Source organism: Phalacrocorax aristotelis, chromosome 19 (assembly GCF_949628215.1).
Source record: "Phalacrocorax aristotelis chromosome 19, bGulAri2.1, whole genome shotgun sequence".
NCBI lineage: Eukaryota > Metazoa > Chordata > Aves > Suliformes > Phalacrocoracidae > Phalacrocorax > Phalacrocorax aristotelis.
The window spans coordinates 2,384,780-2,402,613 of NC_134294.1; the positions used below are offsets into that span (position 1 = coordinate 2,384,780).

The 17,834-nt window shown below is 43.1% G+C and overlaps 2 protein-coding genes across 3 annotated transcripts in view; one reads left to right on the forward strand and one right to left on the reverse strand.

Annotated features, from left to right (window-relative positions):
• Positions 1-1,325, reverse strand: part of CAPZB (capping actin protein of muscle Z-line subunit beta) — a 71,344-nt gene extending 70,019 nt beyond the window's left edge. Inside the window, exon 1 of one of the 2 annotated variants that reach the window (XM_075114250.1) lies at positions 1,093-1,325. The gene's annotated coding sequence lies outside the window, so the exon portion shown is untranslated. The remainder of the gene's footprint in view (positions 1-1,092) is intronic. The other variant, XM_075114251.1, reaches the window with a different exon arrangement.
• On the forward strand, positions 611-16,002 carry MICOS10 (mitochondrial contact site and cristae organizing system subunit 10). Its single transcript, XM_075114253.1, has 4 exons — positions 611-718; positions 12,017-12,064; positions 12,685-12,794; positions 15,758-16,002. The coding sequence occupies exons 1-4, from the start codon at positions 652-654 to the stop codon at positions 15,764-15,766; spliced, it is 234 nt and encodes a 77-aa protein (XP_074970354.1). The 5' UTR covers positions 611-651; the 3' UTR covers positions 15,767-16,002.
• Positions 16,003-17,834: the final 1,832 nt, after the last annotated feature.

Sequence of the window (17,834 nt, forward strand, 5' to 3'; positions counted from 1 at the left end):
GCTCTTAAGTAAAAGAGGTGATCACTGGGACATCGATAGGGATTGACAACAGCAGGTTCTTTCACACACCTGTACCTCAATTCAGGCCCTGAAGAGATGTTGAGGACAGCCATCAAAGATACAGGAGCTGTGTGGGATGCAGCACCTCTGCGAGCCTTGGTGAGGGAAAGCCTACATGGGAAAGCCTGTCCAGCGGGATATCCTAACTCTGCAGTGAGAGAGATAGGACCCTACAGCAAAGATCAGCTCTTACCAAGGATGAGGGGTGAAAGCTCTGAGGGGAGCAGGTCGACAGGAGTGGGCCCAAGCCGGGGGCCTCTGAGAGGATGGGGATCCTGCCTTAGGCTGAGGGGTACGAGCCCTCACAAGGACACAGCGGGAGCTCCGTCTGAAGAGATAGAGCCCAGGAAGGGCCAGGGCTGCGGTGGGCCGGGTCCCGAGGGGAAAAGCCGGCTTTTAGGCCGGCCCCGAGGTGGAGGGCGGCAGCCATGGCGCCCGCCTGCCGGTAACCGTGACAACGGCGGCCGGGCCGGGAGGAAACCTCGCGAGAGGTGGCGAGGTGCCCCCTCAGCCGCGCCGGGAGATCTCGCGAGAGTTGCGCGGCGGGGGAGGAGGCGAGGGCAGGGCCTGAGGTGGGAGGGGACGGCCAAGATGGCGTCGGAGGGCGAGCTGGGCAGGAAGTGGGACCGGTGTCTGGCGGACTCCGCCGTCAAGCTGGGTAAGGGCGGGGAGGGCAGGGCGGAGGGGGAGGACCCGGGGAGGAGCGGTGGCGGCCGGCCGGGTGCCCCCGGGGCTGGGCAGGTCGGCGCTGCCGGGCCCGCCGAGGAAGGGCCCTTCGAGGCCCGGTGTTTTCCCCGCCGCTCCGGGCCCGGCCTAGGCCGGCGGCGGCCCCGGCGCGCGGTGGGCCCCGGCGGGGTTGTTCTGGGGCTCCGCCCTCAGCGCAGGGCAGCGCTGCCCCCCGGGGGTCGGGGACCGGGAAGGAGCCGGGCGGCCCCGGGCCTGGCAAGGTGACCTTGGCCGCGGGCACCGACCCCCGCTGGGCCCGCTCCCGCGGCTCCCCGGGCTCCGCTCGCCGGCCCGGCCCCCTCTTACCGGTAGCGGAGGGTCGTTTGTGAGCTCTGGTTACTCTCTCCGGTAAAGATGAGGGGTTTCCGTGGGAAATCTGCCTCTGCGCTGAGCTCCGGGGCCAGCGGGACGCCTCTAGCCCTGAATGAATGGGCCCTGGGCAGTCATGACCGGGTCCTTCAGTGCCACGACCTTGCCCGCCTTTAGTTTCGCTATGACGGCGGCTTGGTTTTCGAAATCTCTTTCTGCAGAGCTGTTCACATCACTCAGCGTGTGAGGTGGGCTGTGTTTATTAAAAGCAATATGCGGCGTGACACGCTGATAGCTTTGGCATGTGTTACTTAGTACGGTGTGCGTGGTTTGACATTGAGAAGCTTTCCGTCCGGTGTCCCAACCCTGCAGGCAGTTGTGCCTTTTCTTTAAGTAGGGGAACAGCTCTGTTGGTTTTCTACCATGCTTATTTGTCCTTAAAGTTCAGAGTGTGCATATGCCTGCAGTGCTTGAGATCTGCAACAAACTATTCATAACGTTTTGCTTAGAAATGTGAGTTTTATGACTGACCGTAATTGTGTATGTGCAGTTCGGTGCTCTTCATGTGGCAGGCTGGCAAATGGACTAGGCAGAGGTTGTGGCTTTGTGAAGTGTGTATACCGAAGCAAATCTTTAAGTGCAATGTATAGAGGAAGAAGGATCTGACACAATGGGTGTGTGTTCCGTGTTGATACAGAAGTCTCTTTGAAAACCATAAATAATATCTGAGAAATGTGAATGTTTATTTCATGTTGCTGTAGTGGCCTTATGCTTGAAAGCTGACGAGGAACTCGGGGTTTTAGTTGCCTAATACTTTTCCATTAGAAAAGATGTTTAATAGTTTTAAGTAAACTGAAACTTCCATTGTTTATAACAAGCCTTTGAAAAGTGTCAAGTGCTCCAGAGCAATGTTTTGCCTTATGAAATTCTATTCAGGTTTGTCTGACAAACATATCCAGATATGTTTATGTTTCCATAGCATTGGTTGCTTTATCATAAAATATTAAGTATGCCACATTATAAACAAGAACTTGTTCCATGCTGCAGCTGTACATGTGGGAATCCTGTACATGGAAGGTCTCTCCGGGAGGCTGAAAGAAGTGGATACAGGGTTGATTACGATGCAGCGTGTCTCTTCAGCAGGCCTGTCATTTTAATTTGGTGTTTTCTTCCATCCTAAAGTGGTAAGAGAAGAAAGAATATGTGCTTAGACTTACTGCGCTAGTGCTCTAGACCAAAGATTCCCAGTGTCAGCTTCATGATGGCATTGAGTAGAGGTCTCAGTAAAACTCAGGTTGTTCATTGGATTGCCTAAGAAAGGCACATGGGCTGCAGGTCTTTCATTTTATCCTTAGCACTAAAACCAGTGTGATGGCCTCAGATACCTGTTTCTCTTCATGTGTGATAGTGTTTTTCTGTTTTGTGTGCTTTTACGATTGATCCAGTAACTGAAGCATCTGTGCTGGCAGCCTCCTCTGTGACATTAACAGCAAATGACTCGGTTTGAGCTCTGGGAGTCGAACAACCCAGAACTGCTTTATATTCCAGTAGTTTGTGACTGAAGATGATGATGGCCTTTAAATGTGAAGTGAGTTGGTGGCCTAGCTATGCAAAGTGTTAACTGAGTGCTGATAACACAGACTTTCTCAGACTACCTCAGTGGAAACAATTGTTTTCTCCGAAAGGACTTTAAAAACCTGTGTGGTTGTGATTATTTTTCTAATATTGCTGCAAAGTTTGCTGGAGTTTCCAGTAAACTATCAAGGGTTACACTGGAAAGAAAGAGAAAATAAACTTGAGAATTTAGCCGCTTGTTTTGTGGGATATGGAAGTTTACTAAATCCTCGCTTCTTTGTCGGACTTTTCCTTTTGGTGGCCACAGTTTCCTTCCCATACGTGCCTTTGCATCCTTCCTGAGTGCTACTGCAAGAGAGACCTTTCCAGCCAATGGCTGGGGGAAAACAAGCATTGTGATTAGCCTTGTGTTTTCCCATTCCAGACCCTGTAAATAAAGTAAAGCACTGAATATCTGAAGCCTTGTATGCATGACTATTTTCCCATGTCTGTGAGAACTGTAGAGACAGATAAGTCTTGTGGATTAATTTGAGGGCTGGAAATATACGGGAAACAGAAGAGAATGAGAAAGGGAGGTAGAAGGTATCAGGATGACTTTATCAGCAATAGTATGCTATTAAATAACAGCTGGAGGCTGTGTGGCCTGTCCTACCTTGTATTAATCCGTCAGGCTTTCCACTGCAGTTGTGTAAGCCAGTGTATTTGTGGTTGGTTGTGTTGTTTGGACTTTTAGTTGGAGATCAAGCTCCTGGAAGAAACTTGATCTCCTGCCACTAAAATGTCCAAAATATATATTTATCTTGTGGTACTTCTTTTGAAATGCTGTATTATATTTTTGACCTCTTGGTCATGACCTGTGTGCATCTTGTAATTTAGTATTAAAAGTCCTTTCTTTTTCCTGTTAGTTCAAAACAGAGTTTGTTGTCAGGCGTTGTTGGGACAGTATTTAATTCCAAAGAGTTAAGTACTGTAAACCTCTGTAAGCCTGCACAAAACATTGGAACATCATTCAGTGGAGTTTATGTGCTCACCTCCTTTTTATTAGGACTGACATTTATTTGTTTTGGTAATGATGAGGATGGGTCTAGGTATTTTTGTTCCCCTTCCCTTTCCCAATCTAGCTGTATAACCACAGTGCTTTGTGTGTAGTGGGCTGGGTTGTGCTTTCTTGGCCGACCGGGCGGTTTCTCTGACGGGTGGTGCAGATCATGCTGGCTCTGGCTTTGCACCATTCTCAAGACTTTTCACCCATGCAGTCATTTAAATAATTTACCTTTCTGTTCTGTCTTTCTTCCTGAGGCTGATTTTTTTTCTTACCTATCAGAAAAGTTGCTTGTTTCATGTGTGGGGAAGGAGAACTGAGCTACCATGTCTGTCTTTTACTTCCCACCTTGCCCAGCTTTACAAATTCCTGTGTCCTCTTCAGCCTTCACAACCATTTCTTCCTTTTTATCAGTAGAGCTCTGCAGAGAAGAGATGGGGAAGTAAATAGTATTGTGGTCTTCTTCCATCCTACCAGCTTCAAACCCTGTTTAAAGGGTTTGGTTGTTTGTTTAACTGATTGATAGTTCATGCCTGTTTATTTGGAAAGACAATTACTCATGAAGGACCGACAGAGTTGTTTTTTTTCTCTGTGAGGCTATAATTTTGGACAAGTTGTTATTATATGCCGTTTCCAGGGAACGGTGAGGCAATAAAGAGTATGTGTGTAAGGGGAAGGAGATTTGTGCGTCTGTGTGTCTTGGTTTGTTTTGAAACTGTTGTAGTTTTAAATGAGTTGAACACTGTAATTTACCTGATATTGAAAGGCAATCCTAGGAAAGCTGTTTGCTTCTTGGCTTAGTGTGTTGTGTTGCTGTGCTGAAGGTTTTTTTGTGTTTTATTTTTTTTCAGGAGACAAATGTTCTGATGTCTGTGTTTGATCAAAATTCAGCCTGGAAGCTTGTAGAAAACCCAGTGTACTAACGCTCATTTTCCTCTAATCCTCTGTTTTGACATCTGAAAGTAAAATGCTTCTAATTTCCATTTAATAGGAATTTTTTGAGAGAAAAGGGCACTTTTAATTCTCCTGCAACTGCTACATGATTTTTTCTGGCTTGCATTATCTGGCCTGCTTGAATGGCTGTTTCTTTTAATGGCAGGGTGAAATTGTATTGTTTGTGTCGTTCCACAGATTGAATATTTCAGAAAGAATCATTGTATGGATTGCAATGTCAGTATTTTTAAATAATCCTTCACATGGTTATGAGTAGGATAAAGTCAGTCCATATAATGATAAAACATGTATACTTTCTGAAAACTGGATTAGACTTTCTCTAAATATACAAAAATCCTGAAATTCCTGTTTTGAAGTGGTTTTTTTTTTGCTTGGCAATTGTAACGTGGCCATCCGATCTTAGCTACCAGGTCAAATGACTTGTTCTTCATTTGGGGTTTTGTTTTTGATACTGGATAACACAAATATTATGTGAGCACACAACTGCATTGTTATGTGAGCTTTGTTTGTAACCCCAAGTTATTTTCCTTTGTTGCACGGGAGAAGATCCAATTCTACTAGTTGTATCTTGTAGCAGACCAAGTAGTGTAAATATTAACTGCTTAGGGCTTAGGCTGTGCAGGGAGGCAAAACAGCCAACAAAAAAATGCTATATTTGGAAGAGGTGAACAAATGCTGTTCTGAGAATAGGCTTTTAGGAAAAAAATCTAATAGTGATATTTAGTGATATTGTTAGCAGAGTTCTGAATACAATGGCTGTCTACAAATTAAAGGGCTATTATCGTCTTTTGGAAGAAAAAGACAGGAGAATCTTTAGGAAGCTGGGTTTCTTCTAACTGCATCGTGTCCTGCTTTTCCTCTTGGCTGGCCATCTGATGGAGCCAGGAAGCTCTGCCCTGCCTAGACGTGCCCCATCAGCTCACTAACAGAAGCCCTTCTGGCCCCTTGCTCCAGCCTGCACTCGGCAGTGCTTCTGGTGTGCAAGAAAACCCAAAAGAAGAGCTGTGACACCTGTCTGATAGTGCAGCCATTTAAAACCTGAGACTGTGCAAGGTCTCCTCTGCTGGAAATGAAACCAAAGTGCACCGACTTCCTTGTCCTCCGTATTAGTGTGTTGGTGAGGTGCTAGCTGTGTCTTCTTTGGAGGTGGCACACAGTGATGCTGTCCGGGGGAAGGGAACTGTAGCTGAGCGATAGCCTAAACCACTCATCTGGTCCTTGAGGTGTTACAGCAGTAGTGGGGGACAACTCTTTGTTCTTTGTTAGTCAGCTTTAGCTCTCTGAGGAAAGTCCTTCCAGGGCTGCTGGCACGTCCTTGATGATAATAAATTGATAGTGAGGGATTTGAGAAGGGTCAAGTTTCCTTCCTTAGGATTTCTGTTAATGAGATGCCACCGTAACTCTTCCTGCTCTAAATTGCCTCTATACCTTAGCTGGGCCAGTAGACATCAATAATGGTCAGCTACATTGATGCGTGTGAAGAAGCATGATGGGGAGCTCTCATAGTGAGGCAAAACTTTTCTCTTTAGCAATGCTATTACTTTCCACTAGTGGAATACTTTATTGTGGTAAGACAAGGTAGAGTTTTCTGTCAGGGGTATTTCCCATATTACAAATACCTTGCTGTTTCCTTATATACATCCTTCTAAAGCGAGTGCAACCCTGATTTTTGTCTAAAAGCCTGATGCAGTATAGATGAGAACCTTTGTTGCAGTGTCTGTTCAAAGAGCATCTTTTACTCTTCTCCCCTTCTCCTTTTAAAAGAGTGAGGAAATGTGCATGCCCTCTCGTCTCACCAGTTCATTCACCAGTTCATTCACCGGTGCGAGGATGAAAAGGTTCTGGTGCAGCTACGAGACTGTCACTGTGGTTGCTGGGGCTAACAGCGATACTTCCCGCTGCTGTGTGTCCATGCACAAAAGTACTGATGTTTATCGAAAGTTAGCCTTCGGGCAGCGGCTGAACTGCAGGGGTGCTTCAGGGTGAAAGCGGCCCCTGAAAGCATGCCGGGATTTTTGTATTATAGTGATACTTGGATATTTATATTCCGTCATTCCAAGTATTCTGTGTTACTACAGTCAAATGCTAGAAGAAAACAAAACACACTTTTTTCCTGCGTCTTCCTCGAGTACTTGGTATATAGTTTCCCAATGTTTTCTTCTAGTGTCCTTGCTCATTTTTCTGGCTGCTATGCAAACAGTCTGCACAACGGGGGAGATGGGAATGAAAGCTTTAAAGTTGGTGTTTGAAGAAAATCTGATTCCTGCCACGAAAGACCTTGCTAAGAGTCTGCTTAAAATTAGTTCTTTCTGTAAATAAGTGATTTCATGGTCTCAGATTTCTAACCAGTGCTAAGTACTGCCCTGGTGTATGGAGAAGCCTCTTCTCCCCATTTTTGCAAAACAATTATCTATGCGTCTTGTCAAAGTGGGATTGGAGGGGGACAGGACGGAACACCACACAACAGGAGGGAGAATAGAATTTTGAGTTGCTTGCCTTTTTTGTTTGTTTTGAAGATTTTTACTTTTCTTGGGCATTTCTTTACAAAAAGCAAACTTTAGTGCTGGAACAAGCTGATGCTCATTTGCAGCTTCCAGTGCATCAGGCCTGTGGATGAGATCTGCTGTTGGACCTTGAAGCTGTTGCTGTCACTGTCCCCAGAGAGAAGCTAACTGAGCTCGGTAGATTTTCTTGATCCTAATGGAAGCTGTCTTTCTATCTGAGAAGAAATCTTCTCTGCTGCAATGTGTCCGTGACCTATTTTAAAGAGCTGTACAGAGTGGTTGCTATTTTCTTGGAACAAGAGGCCATCTTCCAGGAGCTCCTTCTTCGTTTTATTTCAATCATTTTGGTTTTTTAATTGTAAAATAACAGAATCTGAAGGAGAGGAGGCTGAAGCTCTGTTTTGTATTTGTGTATAAGAAATGGCAGAGGAAAATAATAGTTTTCTTTGTCATCAGATGAAGTAACTGAAAAACTTCCAGCTGCTATAGTAACTGCAACACCTTTGCCAGATGTCAACAAGCATATTTTAGTCCTTCTCTTTTGCTTTTCTTCAACAGCTTTAAACTTATATCTAGGTGTGGCAGTCTTAATAGCTGCTTCGGCCCATAGCTACTTGGGTAGCCTAGGAAAGAACCACATAGTATTGCTGTTGGAGGGACTGTTGATTAAATTTATAGAAAAAGCTTTTCCCAGATGTTCTTACAGGGCAGGAGCCCATGCTGAAGATTTGTGTTTCTCTCCAAGACACTTTTATGATGTCCTGTTGGGTATACGGCGCGTGCTCTTCTGTGTGTTAGATTGATTTGAGGTACTGTGACATTTTTCTTGGAAGGTGTAGAAGCCAAAAAAGTAGAATGAAAAAGTTTTGGAGACTGGGCTTTCTGCCTAATACCAATTCCGTGTGGCTGTGCTGGTCCGTATGGCCAGGATGCTTACTGGGCAGCGGGAGTAAGATATCCATGGGACTGTCCTGTCCCCCCTTGACACTGACTGGCTGTAAATGACTTTAAGCTGAAATGATAGATGTAGAGTGGAAGAGACTGTTTTTCTAGTTAAACATTTTAAACTGTCAGAGGAGGTGAAAAATGTGTTGTACTCTTTCCTGTGGCCTTTTCCTCCAAAGAGTCTGTCATGCAAGAAAAGGAGGGAAAATGTGCCCGGTGTGGATCAAGCCCTTAGCTTTTCCATGTTCGTTTGTTTTCATTGTAAGATAAACCTTTCATGTTTTATTGTTATGAAGTTAAAGCCTGGCCTAGAGGTGCTGATCTTTAGTAGAAACAGCTGCAGACTGAGTGTCCCCTGGTCAGGTGGGAGGCTCTTTGAAGCAATATGTTGCCTCTTTAAAAGGAAATTGAGCATGTGAGAACTTAAACCTGTAAAACTCATCAACAGCTTTGCCATTGTTTATCTCGGGTGTAACTTTATATAGAATTAAAGTGAAACGTGTTACTTTGGTTCCAAGACAAGATGGTTTAGCTCCCCCTTGGTCCTGGAGACACAGGAAATGACCGCATAACCACAAATACTTTCTAGTGGAATAAAGATGAGTGACAAACTATCCACAGAAATAGGTTCTTAACCCGGTGGGCTAAGAAATTAAATGTAGCTAAAGCTTCCAGTTTTAACTTAAAACGGGTGCTTAAACGTTAAAACCCAAGTAGGAAAGAGCAAATGCTGTATATGGACTGGCTGACGTGAGGGGGCAGATCTGAGCTTTTCTTGTTGGTCGGGTGTTGCGATTAGCAGCAGCTTTCAGCATAGGCTCTATCTATTCCTCAGTAAGAAAAGGAATGAACCGAGCTGTCTTTGGGATGAGGAAAGCTAAGGTACTTTTTTGGCTTTGTTTCTCAAGTTGCATTCTTGTACAGAAAACAAAAACCCTTTAGCTGTCGGACGTTCTCCTTTGCTTCTCTGTAGTGTTTTCATTACTTAAAGCAAGGCCCTAGATATCTTACCATCATCTTCTGAAAATAATCAGCCACTGTATTCCCCTTTCTGCTGGGATAGGGTGCAGCAATATCCTCTAAAATCGATACTGTGCGCTTTTATGCAAGAGAAGAATCCCTTCCCTAGAACCAGGCCTATCACTACTTCAGGAAAAAACCTTTCTTAGGAAAGACCATTCTGTCTTAACAAGTCAGCCACACTGGACTTCATCTGCCTAACAGTGGTGTTGGGTATTAGCATGGGAAGACCTCGGTTTTGTTTTAGGCTTAGGCTGAATTGCAGTTGGCAGGAAAAATAATTTTTTCACCTTTAAGTGTATCCTGTAGCTTCCCCCACAGCCAACAGGAAGCACCATTGATGGCATCTGTGCGGCACCCTTAGAAATGGGGGTGTAACTTGAGAGAGCATCTGAAGGAGGTGAAAAGAATACAAGATAATGAAGATTTCTGTCTCTAGATGGAAAGAAAGTGTATTAACTATAGCTGCTTCCTTAGTGCAGACTTTTCTTAAGACAAGAAAGCAAGCAGTTTACCACCACTCTGGTAAGAAGAATGTGGGTTTGACTGGTAACGTGGAAAATATGGTGACATTAGAAACTGCCTGGGCTCTGCATCGAGGTGATGCAGAATTTGTCATCCTGTAAATCATTTCTCATTGATTAGCTAAACTGTTTGGATTGGCAGAGGGGATCTGTTCTTGGACAGGAAGCGTGGGACCCAGTATCGCTCGCTGCGTGACAGGCCTTCTGACCTGGACAGTTCAAACAACGCCTAGTGCTGTCTGAACAGAAAGTAATGCCTCCAGAAAGTCCCTTCCAGACCTATAGTGCAACAGCCCAAACCAAAAAGGCAGCATAACTGCAGATTGCAGGAAAAGACTGGCAGAAGGAGTCAGGTCAGAGGGCCAAACAGTTGTCCGTTGGATGAATTCTTGAAGATAGTAATTGTCCTTAATAGCATAAACATTCTACGAGAGCCAAGAGCAGCTGTATTATAGCAAAGGTACAGAAGGAAGGCTCTACTTGGGGAGGGGGAGTGGAGGAATTAGCACGGATGAACTCCTCCTCTTAGAAGTGCATGATGTCTCTTCCAGCCTGCGTGTAAATGCCGGTCAGTGACACGGTATGAGTAGTTAGCTGTTTATACGAGATGCTCCAAGTAGCGCATCTCTTACTGTCTGAAATGCAGAAAAACCCTGAAGCACTGACCAGACATCTGAGGAACTGAGCCTTTTCCTTAGCTGTGCAAATGATTAGAGTGAGAACCTGACCTTCTGTGAAATGCTTGGTTTCTAAAATGTCTGGGGGAGTTGTGTCAGGACCACTTGGCAGGCGGTCAAAGTTCTTCCCTGCAGTTGCATGTTTTGTAAGCCTACCCCAGAGTTGTAATGACCTGGTAAAGTAGTTACCTCCATCACAATTGAAAAGCTGTGGTACAATGAAAAGAGTTTTCAAAAGCAACTCTGATTTCCAGCTCTTGGTGAGTATGGATAGTGAAGTCCGAACAGGAGAGTAAACTTAACGGGATTTGCTCGGGTCATCTGTTGGGTCATCTCTGTTCTAATATTTGAGGGGGTTTTAATCAGTGAAAAGCATGGGGTACCTGGTTCACTTACTAGGTAGTGCAGTGGGGTGTTGTTCCAATAATCTGTGCCTCAGTAGGAGCTACCATTAGTGTACTTTTTGCAGGGAAAAAGGTTTAAAGAACAGAAGGAAACTTTAAAAAAAAAAAAAAAAAAAAGTACTCCTATATGCCAAGAGGGTATAGGATTCTTTGGCATTGTTCTGGTCTCAACCCACTTAGTAATGCATTCAACAGGAGCTTAAACAAGGATTGCATGCTTTTAGCAATATTTTTTTAAAAAAAAGTCATTTAATAAAACTCATTATACTTAAGTTAGATTTCTTGTATTGAAAGGAGAGAATTGAAACCCATAACAGCATGTGTTTGCTGCAAAATCAACCTGAAACTGTTAGGTGTGTTTATTTAATGAGTGTATGCATGACTGATTTATTTTTTCTTTTTTTAAACTTTTGTACTTCGGTGCCTTATCTAAAATTCTTGTTGTTGGTGGCTATAACAAGGTAGAATTTACCCACTGAGCTCAAAGTTTTCACTGTTATATTTATTGAGTCGTGAGAGGGGTTTTGCAGACTTGTCTGACTTCTTGCAAAAAATCATAAGCACACCTTCCAAGGAAAGCAAAAATTATTTTTAAATATGCCAGCTGAGTTCTTTAATGGTGCTAGGATAAATTTTTTTTCAGCTGCTGCAGTTATTTCTATATATAGTATAAGGACGTGAAAAGTCATTCATTCCTAATGTGCTTAAATATGCTCCATAATGAATGTTGTGGATGTGAAAGATAAGCAGCCTGGAGCTTTTTTTTACAAGGTATAGGGTAACACAAAGCATCAGAGTTTTGCTGCCCTCAGGACACACATTGAAGTAGTTAAAGTGGTGAGATAAACGAAATACAATAAGATATTAATCTGCAAAATCTAAAGCTCAAGGACACAATAAGTTTTCATTTAAGTGTTTCTCATTTGCTGACAATGAGCCAAATAAATCTTAATTCCACATTGTAGATGGTGACAGAAATTCAGTAACTTTCCCTGGGATGAGAGTCTGGTTTGTTTCCCAAATCTTTCTGATAATGTTCTTGTATGTGTCGGGATTCTACTCTGAATTAGCTGCTTCCAGTTACTTAAGAAAGCAAGAATTATTTTTTTCAGAATTGTTCTTTAAGAACCTTTTTGTTTGGCGTGCTGAAATAACACGTCAGATGAAATAACATCTGATATTCCTGAGCTGGAACAAGGAATTAATGTAGAGAACTAAATAACTTTCCATTACTTTGCATTATGTTAGTCCTTACACACTGCATTTCTTCTTACAGGTGCTGGATTTGGATTAGGAATTGTTTTCTCAGTCATCTTCTTCAAAAGTGAGTATGCTCAGTAATCTCGACTGCCTGGTTTCCTAATTTCTGTCTATTGTAGGTACAGCTTAAAACCAAGAAATCTTTGAGGCGTGTAAAACTTCATCAGCATGTTAGACCAATTCTTTCATTATTGGTCACATCTTTTCAGTTGAAATGGGGTTACCTAAACTTTTAACTGTTGTGTAACAAGGTTGTTGCATGCGGCGTCGCTCTAAGCTCCTACTGTGCTCAGCTCAGATTCTGGAATTGCAGGAAACCCTGAGCCAAATTACTGGAGCCATGTGTCTAGACATCAGTTCATGCCAGTCTTGCCAGGGTTTTAAAACTGATCTAAATTCTTTTTTAGGTATGCTTTGGTAACAGAATAATTTTCATTAATATCTTGCATTCAGAGATTGCTCTCTGCTAAATTCTAAATATGATGTCTTACTGTTACCCCTGTTGTTCTGAAGTGGTCTGGTTTTTAGCCAATTTTAGGACTCGTAGAACTTGAAAATGCCTAATATGCTTCTCCCAGTAATTTGTTCTTTCTCAGTGCTTGTTTAACAATGCTGTTGCTGTTGTGTGGAATGATCACCTTTTCTTGACTTCAGCTTTTCCTCTCTGCTTGCCTTCCCCCACAGGAAAGACATGGCCTATCGCTTTTGGGTCAGGGATGGGGTTAGGAATGGCTTATTCCAATTGTCAACATGACTTCCAGTCTCCATATCTTCTCCATGGTAAATTTGTAAAAGTAAGTATCAGTACTAGTTACTATTAATTGGTAACTGTTTATAGGTTAGCATTAAATGGTACATCTAGACACCATTTAAATGGATATTCCTCTGCCTTTCCTAGAAGAGCGCTAGTGAGAGGAAACTTGTGCTGCCAAAGCAGGGGTGGTTCCCCTGCTCTTCAGAAAATTTTAATGTCTGGTGTGTTTAGCAGTAAATTTACTAGATTGAATACATAGAACTAGTTTAACAGATCCTGCAGGTACGTTTTCCCACAACCTGAAAACACCAATAATAAAAATACATGTTAGAAAAGCTAAAAAACTAAAATAATGCTAAAATTCTGTCTTCAGACTTTGAAAGAGATGAACTAGGAAGAAACTGAAAGTCATATCAGCAGATCTTTGATCATCTGTGGTTTTTTTTTTTTTTGCAACATGAGAGCACTAATCACTTGTAAGCTTTGTGTCTTGTTTGGCTGGATAATAATGTAATAATTAGTCTGAAGAAATTGTGCACTTTAAATAATTTTGAAGAGGATAATTTCAATGAGCTCAGTATTATGACTGACCATGCTGAGAAAATATTTAAAACTAGATTAATTAGCAGGAACCATCTGTGTGCTCACAAACTGCCTACAGTGCACTAAGTCCACAAACTGACTCCGTTAGTATTTTCTTTATTTCTTCACATGTAAAAGTTGGGGCTGTTCTTATGATAATTCATCACTGTGGCATCTGGAACATAAAAAAGGGGGGGTGTGCATATTTTGGATCCGCAAAGCCATATACTGCTAAAAGCATTTCACTGATACTGGTGCAGAGGCATCCACCAGGATGTGTTTATAGTTATTTTAGCACTTCAGAAAGTACTGAAGTAAGATGGTCTGCCAGGAGCTCTTCATGGCAAGTACACAGAATGCAAAAATTGCTCCTGTATCTCTCGTCTGCCTAATGAAGGAGGCCTGAAGGTGCTTTTAGGCTTTTTCTTGATGTGTTTAAAGCTGTAAGTTGAGGTCGGTCCTCCTTAGATTTACTGGCAGATGAGCTTTTGCCAGCCTTCTGCAGCCCTGCCAGACATACCTGTTTGCAAATACTATCTTCAGCTGCCTGTAATGAAAGGGAACTAATAACAAGGTTCTTAAACAACTTCTTCAGAATAAAATATTTTGGATAGCGATATAGAGAAACTGACTTAGATGCAGCTGATACAACATTGCCAGCTACGGCCCAGAGTTAAAACTCTGTGCATGACTCTTCTGGCCAGATTTGTTAGGATCAAAATGTGTTAGCTTTCTGCACCGTCCTGAGGGTATTCTCCAACTTATGTCTCCAAAAAGAAACTGGAATGCCATGCCTGTGGCTTCATGTGAATGGTAAATGCCCTGTTCACATGTCCTGCACAGCATTATTCATTCAAGGATGCTTGTTACTAGGGATGTTGGGCAACAGAAAACTGACTTTCAGGTCAGCCTAGTAAAGGATTTTGTTTGGATTAAGGACTAATCTGTGCTCTGGAGCAAGGGTGGTCCTTCGAAGCATGAGGTAATTGAAAGGACACTTCACAGAAGAAGCGCAGCTGCCTGCGTGGCACAAGACTACACAAATAGTTTCCAGTGCACTGTCTCCACTAGCTTTCTCTGGCACAAAGAGCCTGAACATGCTGAGAGAGGGAAGATGCGGATGAAGCCATCTAATGGTTAAATGTCATTACTTCTCTCCAAAATGTCGTGTCATGGATAATGGCTCCAGGGTTATTACAACGAAATTATTTCATTTCTGTTGGTTAGGAGCATGGAAAATATTGTTGCATTATCACTCATCTGGGTTTTTTTCCTAGAAAATACTGTTGTAACGAAACTCTATAGGACTTCCTTTACAAAACGGAGTTTCTGTTCAAATGCAAACTTGTCAAAAATGTGAGATTCTGTAAGAAAATCGGCTTTATTAAGAGAGAGAAATGTAATATGGATTAGCTTGAGCAAAATTATTTCTAGTTTTCTGAACCTGTCAAGTTCATAGGATCACAAGAGAGCTCAAGTTGGAAAGGACTTCAAGGAAGTTCTCCAGTCTGACCTCAAACCAGGGTCAGCTCTGAGGTCAGACCAGGTTACCCTGGACTCGATCCAGTCTGGATTCTTGATTCGTCAGGATCAAGTTCTTAATTCTGAATCCTAAGTGAGAATGAGAGAGGACAGAGGACCTTCATGCTACCAAATAATCAGGAGATTACAAAGCAACTTTGCAGCTGTTCTAGCTGCAACTTGGATCATCACGCTGCCCATCCTTTGGGTTAGTAAGCTGATCATGAAGCACTAACACCAGTGCAGAGCCATTCATCTAGGCCAAAAGAACACTTAAAATGCAGAAAAGTTCTAATTTGTGGTCATAAGATTCTGAGGGCTTTTTAAGTAATTTGATCAAGTGGGTGTCACTGTGACTTCAGCTGAATTAAAAATCAACATCTAGCAATTACTTCAAGGCTTATAACGGTATGGCTGAGGATTATGTGGCCTAAGGTTTCCTTGCAAAAAGGAAATTGTCATATTTTTCAGGTTATTTAGCCTGTGTTACTTATCACCCCAAAACCCACAACCCTGTACTTTGATTGCAATGTGGATTATATCGGTGTGCAACAATACAAGAAGTTTGGCAACTGGAGCCTTTCCTCCTGCGCTTTGTGGCTTTGATCTCTGATTGCTATTCAGTCTGTGAATAGTTAACTTGAATGATAAATTGAGTTTTTTCAAAGTACCCATTTTATCGGCATGGAAGCTTATATGCATGAAAATGTGGCATGCTTCTGGTATGAAAATAGCTGCTTAACTTCTCCATGCTCAGCTCCGCAGTCTAGCGAAGGATGGAAATGTTAGCCTACCTTCTGGAAATGTTACAAAGCTAAGTGCTTGCTTTACATCGTGCAGCACCTTCCATGTAAGGAACCCAAATGGCTTTTTAATAATATAAGCCTTCTTGCTTTACAGGAACAGTGACTAATGACTAAGACTATCCCAGTGGGAAAGGAGGAGAAATCAATGATTATTCCTCAGGAATACTGAAGTGCCCCTGGAATAAGCCAACATTCTTCAGTAACGATCACCAGTAACTCTTTATACTCCAACAAACTGTTTCTGTACATGAAACAAAGTTCTGTTGCTTGTTTTGTATCGTGTCTGGAAAGTGCAAGGAAGAGCTCTTCTGGGAAATAAATAAAAGAAAAATGGCTTTCTCTGGTGTGTTGACTTTGTCTGTGAGTGAGAGAGAGAGAATGGAAGGAGAGGACTTCATCCTGAGTACCTAGCAGCTGTGACCACCTGGGTAAAAGCCACTGTGAGAGCTCTTCTGAAAAGACAGCCGTCGTATGTTCCTCTCCACTCTTGAAAGGCAACCCCCATCCAACCCACAGTTCAAAGAAGCATTCCCACCTCATAAATCACCCACTAGACCCCTGCTGCTTGTGCCGGTGTTTGGAGAGGAATATAAATACTCCCATGTCCTGTTTGTACAGTTGCCCTTTAAAATTGGAATTTTGTCCTCTCTGAAGAGGCAGAATCCAGAAGGGCAAATCCTAACCCTGTGACTGATGCGGCCAGCCAGTGCTGTCTCTTGTAGCTTTGAGTCATGGAGTGACCCAAGCTTGAAGCTTACCGGGATAGTAGGTGAATTAAACAGATGCACATGCCATCTGGCTCTCAGCTTGCCTTTTAGGTTGATGTTTTTTTCACCCCTCTTCTGTGGGAGAACGTGTAGGTTTCAGTGTCTGGGAATGGGTCACAAATATTTAAAGCCCTTTATTACCTCGGGAAGTCACTGGTCCAAGTACTTCCTTCTACTTTGTATTTACCCCAGTTGGTGTAATTACTTGTTGGCATGTTGTCTACTGCTCTTCTCCTGACTCGAGAGCTTGTCTTCACCACTTATTTACTCAGCACAATTTTATAGTTCTTGAGATAGCTCTCGAGGACCTCTTTTCTTTCTCCCATGCTTGCGGCATATTTCCCATGTAGCACAAGGCGTAAAGGCGTGTCTCCCAAGACAGAAAGGGAATGGTATAGGTTAATGTGGAGCTTTCCTTTATTGAAAGCCTGTTCTGCTGCATGGTGAGCACTGGCAGATGGAAGAGTGACAAAAAGATTCCTCTCCAGAAAGGAAAACACAATGGAAAACAAGTTGTGCAATATTTGTTTTTTAAACAATGCCAAAAAGGAAGGGGATGGACTGAGGGGCAGTCTTCAGGGAGCTCGAGAAACTCCTTATCTTACTGAGCAATGGGACTGCGATTTGGTCTGGGTGCTACAGCAGTCGTGCGCCCCCACATCCCCCTGGGCACGCGTGCGTGGATCTTGCACACTGAAGAAATGTGTTAAGCTGTGCCCAGAGTCAACAGAAGCTGAAGAGCTTGCCTAAAGCAATGGACTTGTGAAATAAAATAGCATTAATGCCAGGGCAGCATCAAAGACTCAAAGCACGATACCATCCAGGACCATTGCTTGAGCATGTCCTTGTTTTTCCACCTCCTCCCTTGCCGGACTGCATTCATCAGTCAGGTCAAAACAGCTTATTGGAAACAGGATCTCTTTCTTTTTTCCCAATTTTGAATCATTTTATCTGGCCCCAAATTTTAATTTGAACTATGTACTTTGGAGCCATAGCTCCTCTGTGGTTTGGAAAGTGTTTTTATTGAGTTCTGTGCGTGTGTGCTGCGATGCTAGCAGTCTGGTAAGCCAGTGGGTTCAGCTGGAGAGGAGAGCATCAGCCCGGGTAAGAAACAGGAGAATCAAAAGCAGTAGCAACGCTCTGAATGTAACGACTGTCAGCATGCACAAGCCGCTTTAGCGAGCGCTGTGTCATTTGGGCCATGACGATGGGTTCCTTTTTATTTAGTGTCCCTGGTAATGAGTTGTCCTGCCCTGGTATGCTCTGCTTTAGTTCAAATGCAACTTCCTAAAGTTAATTCTTACTTAATATGATCTACTGTGACACATGATCAAGTGGTTCTGGCCCTGGAGCTCAGAGGGTACGCTTGTAGATACCCATTCACAATGTGTCATTTATTGCTAG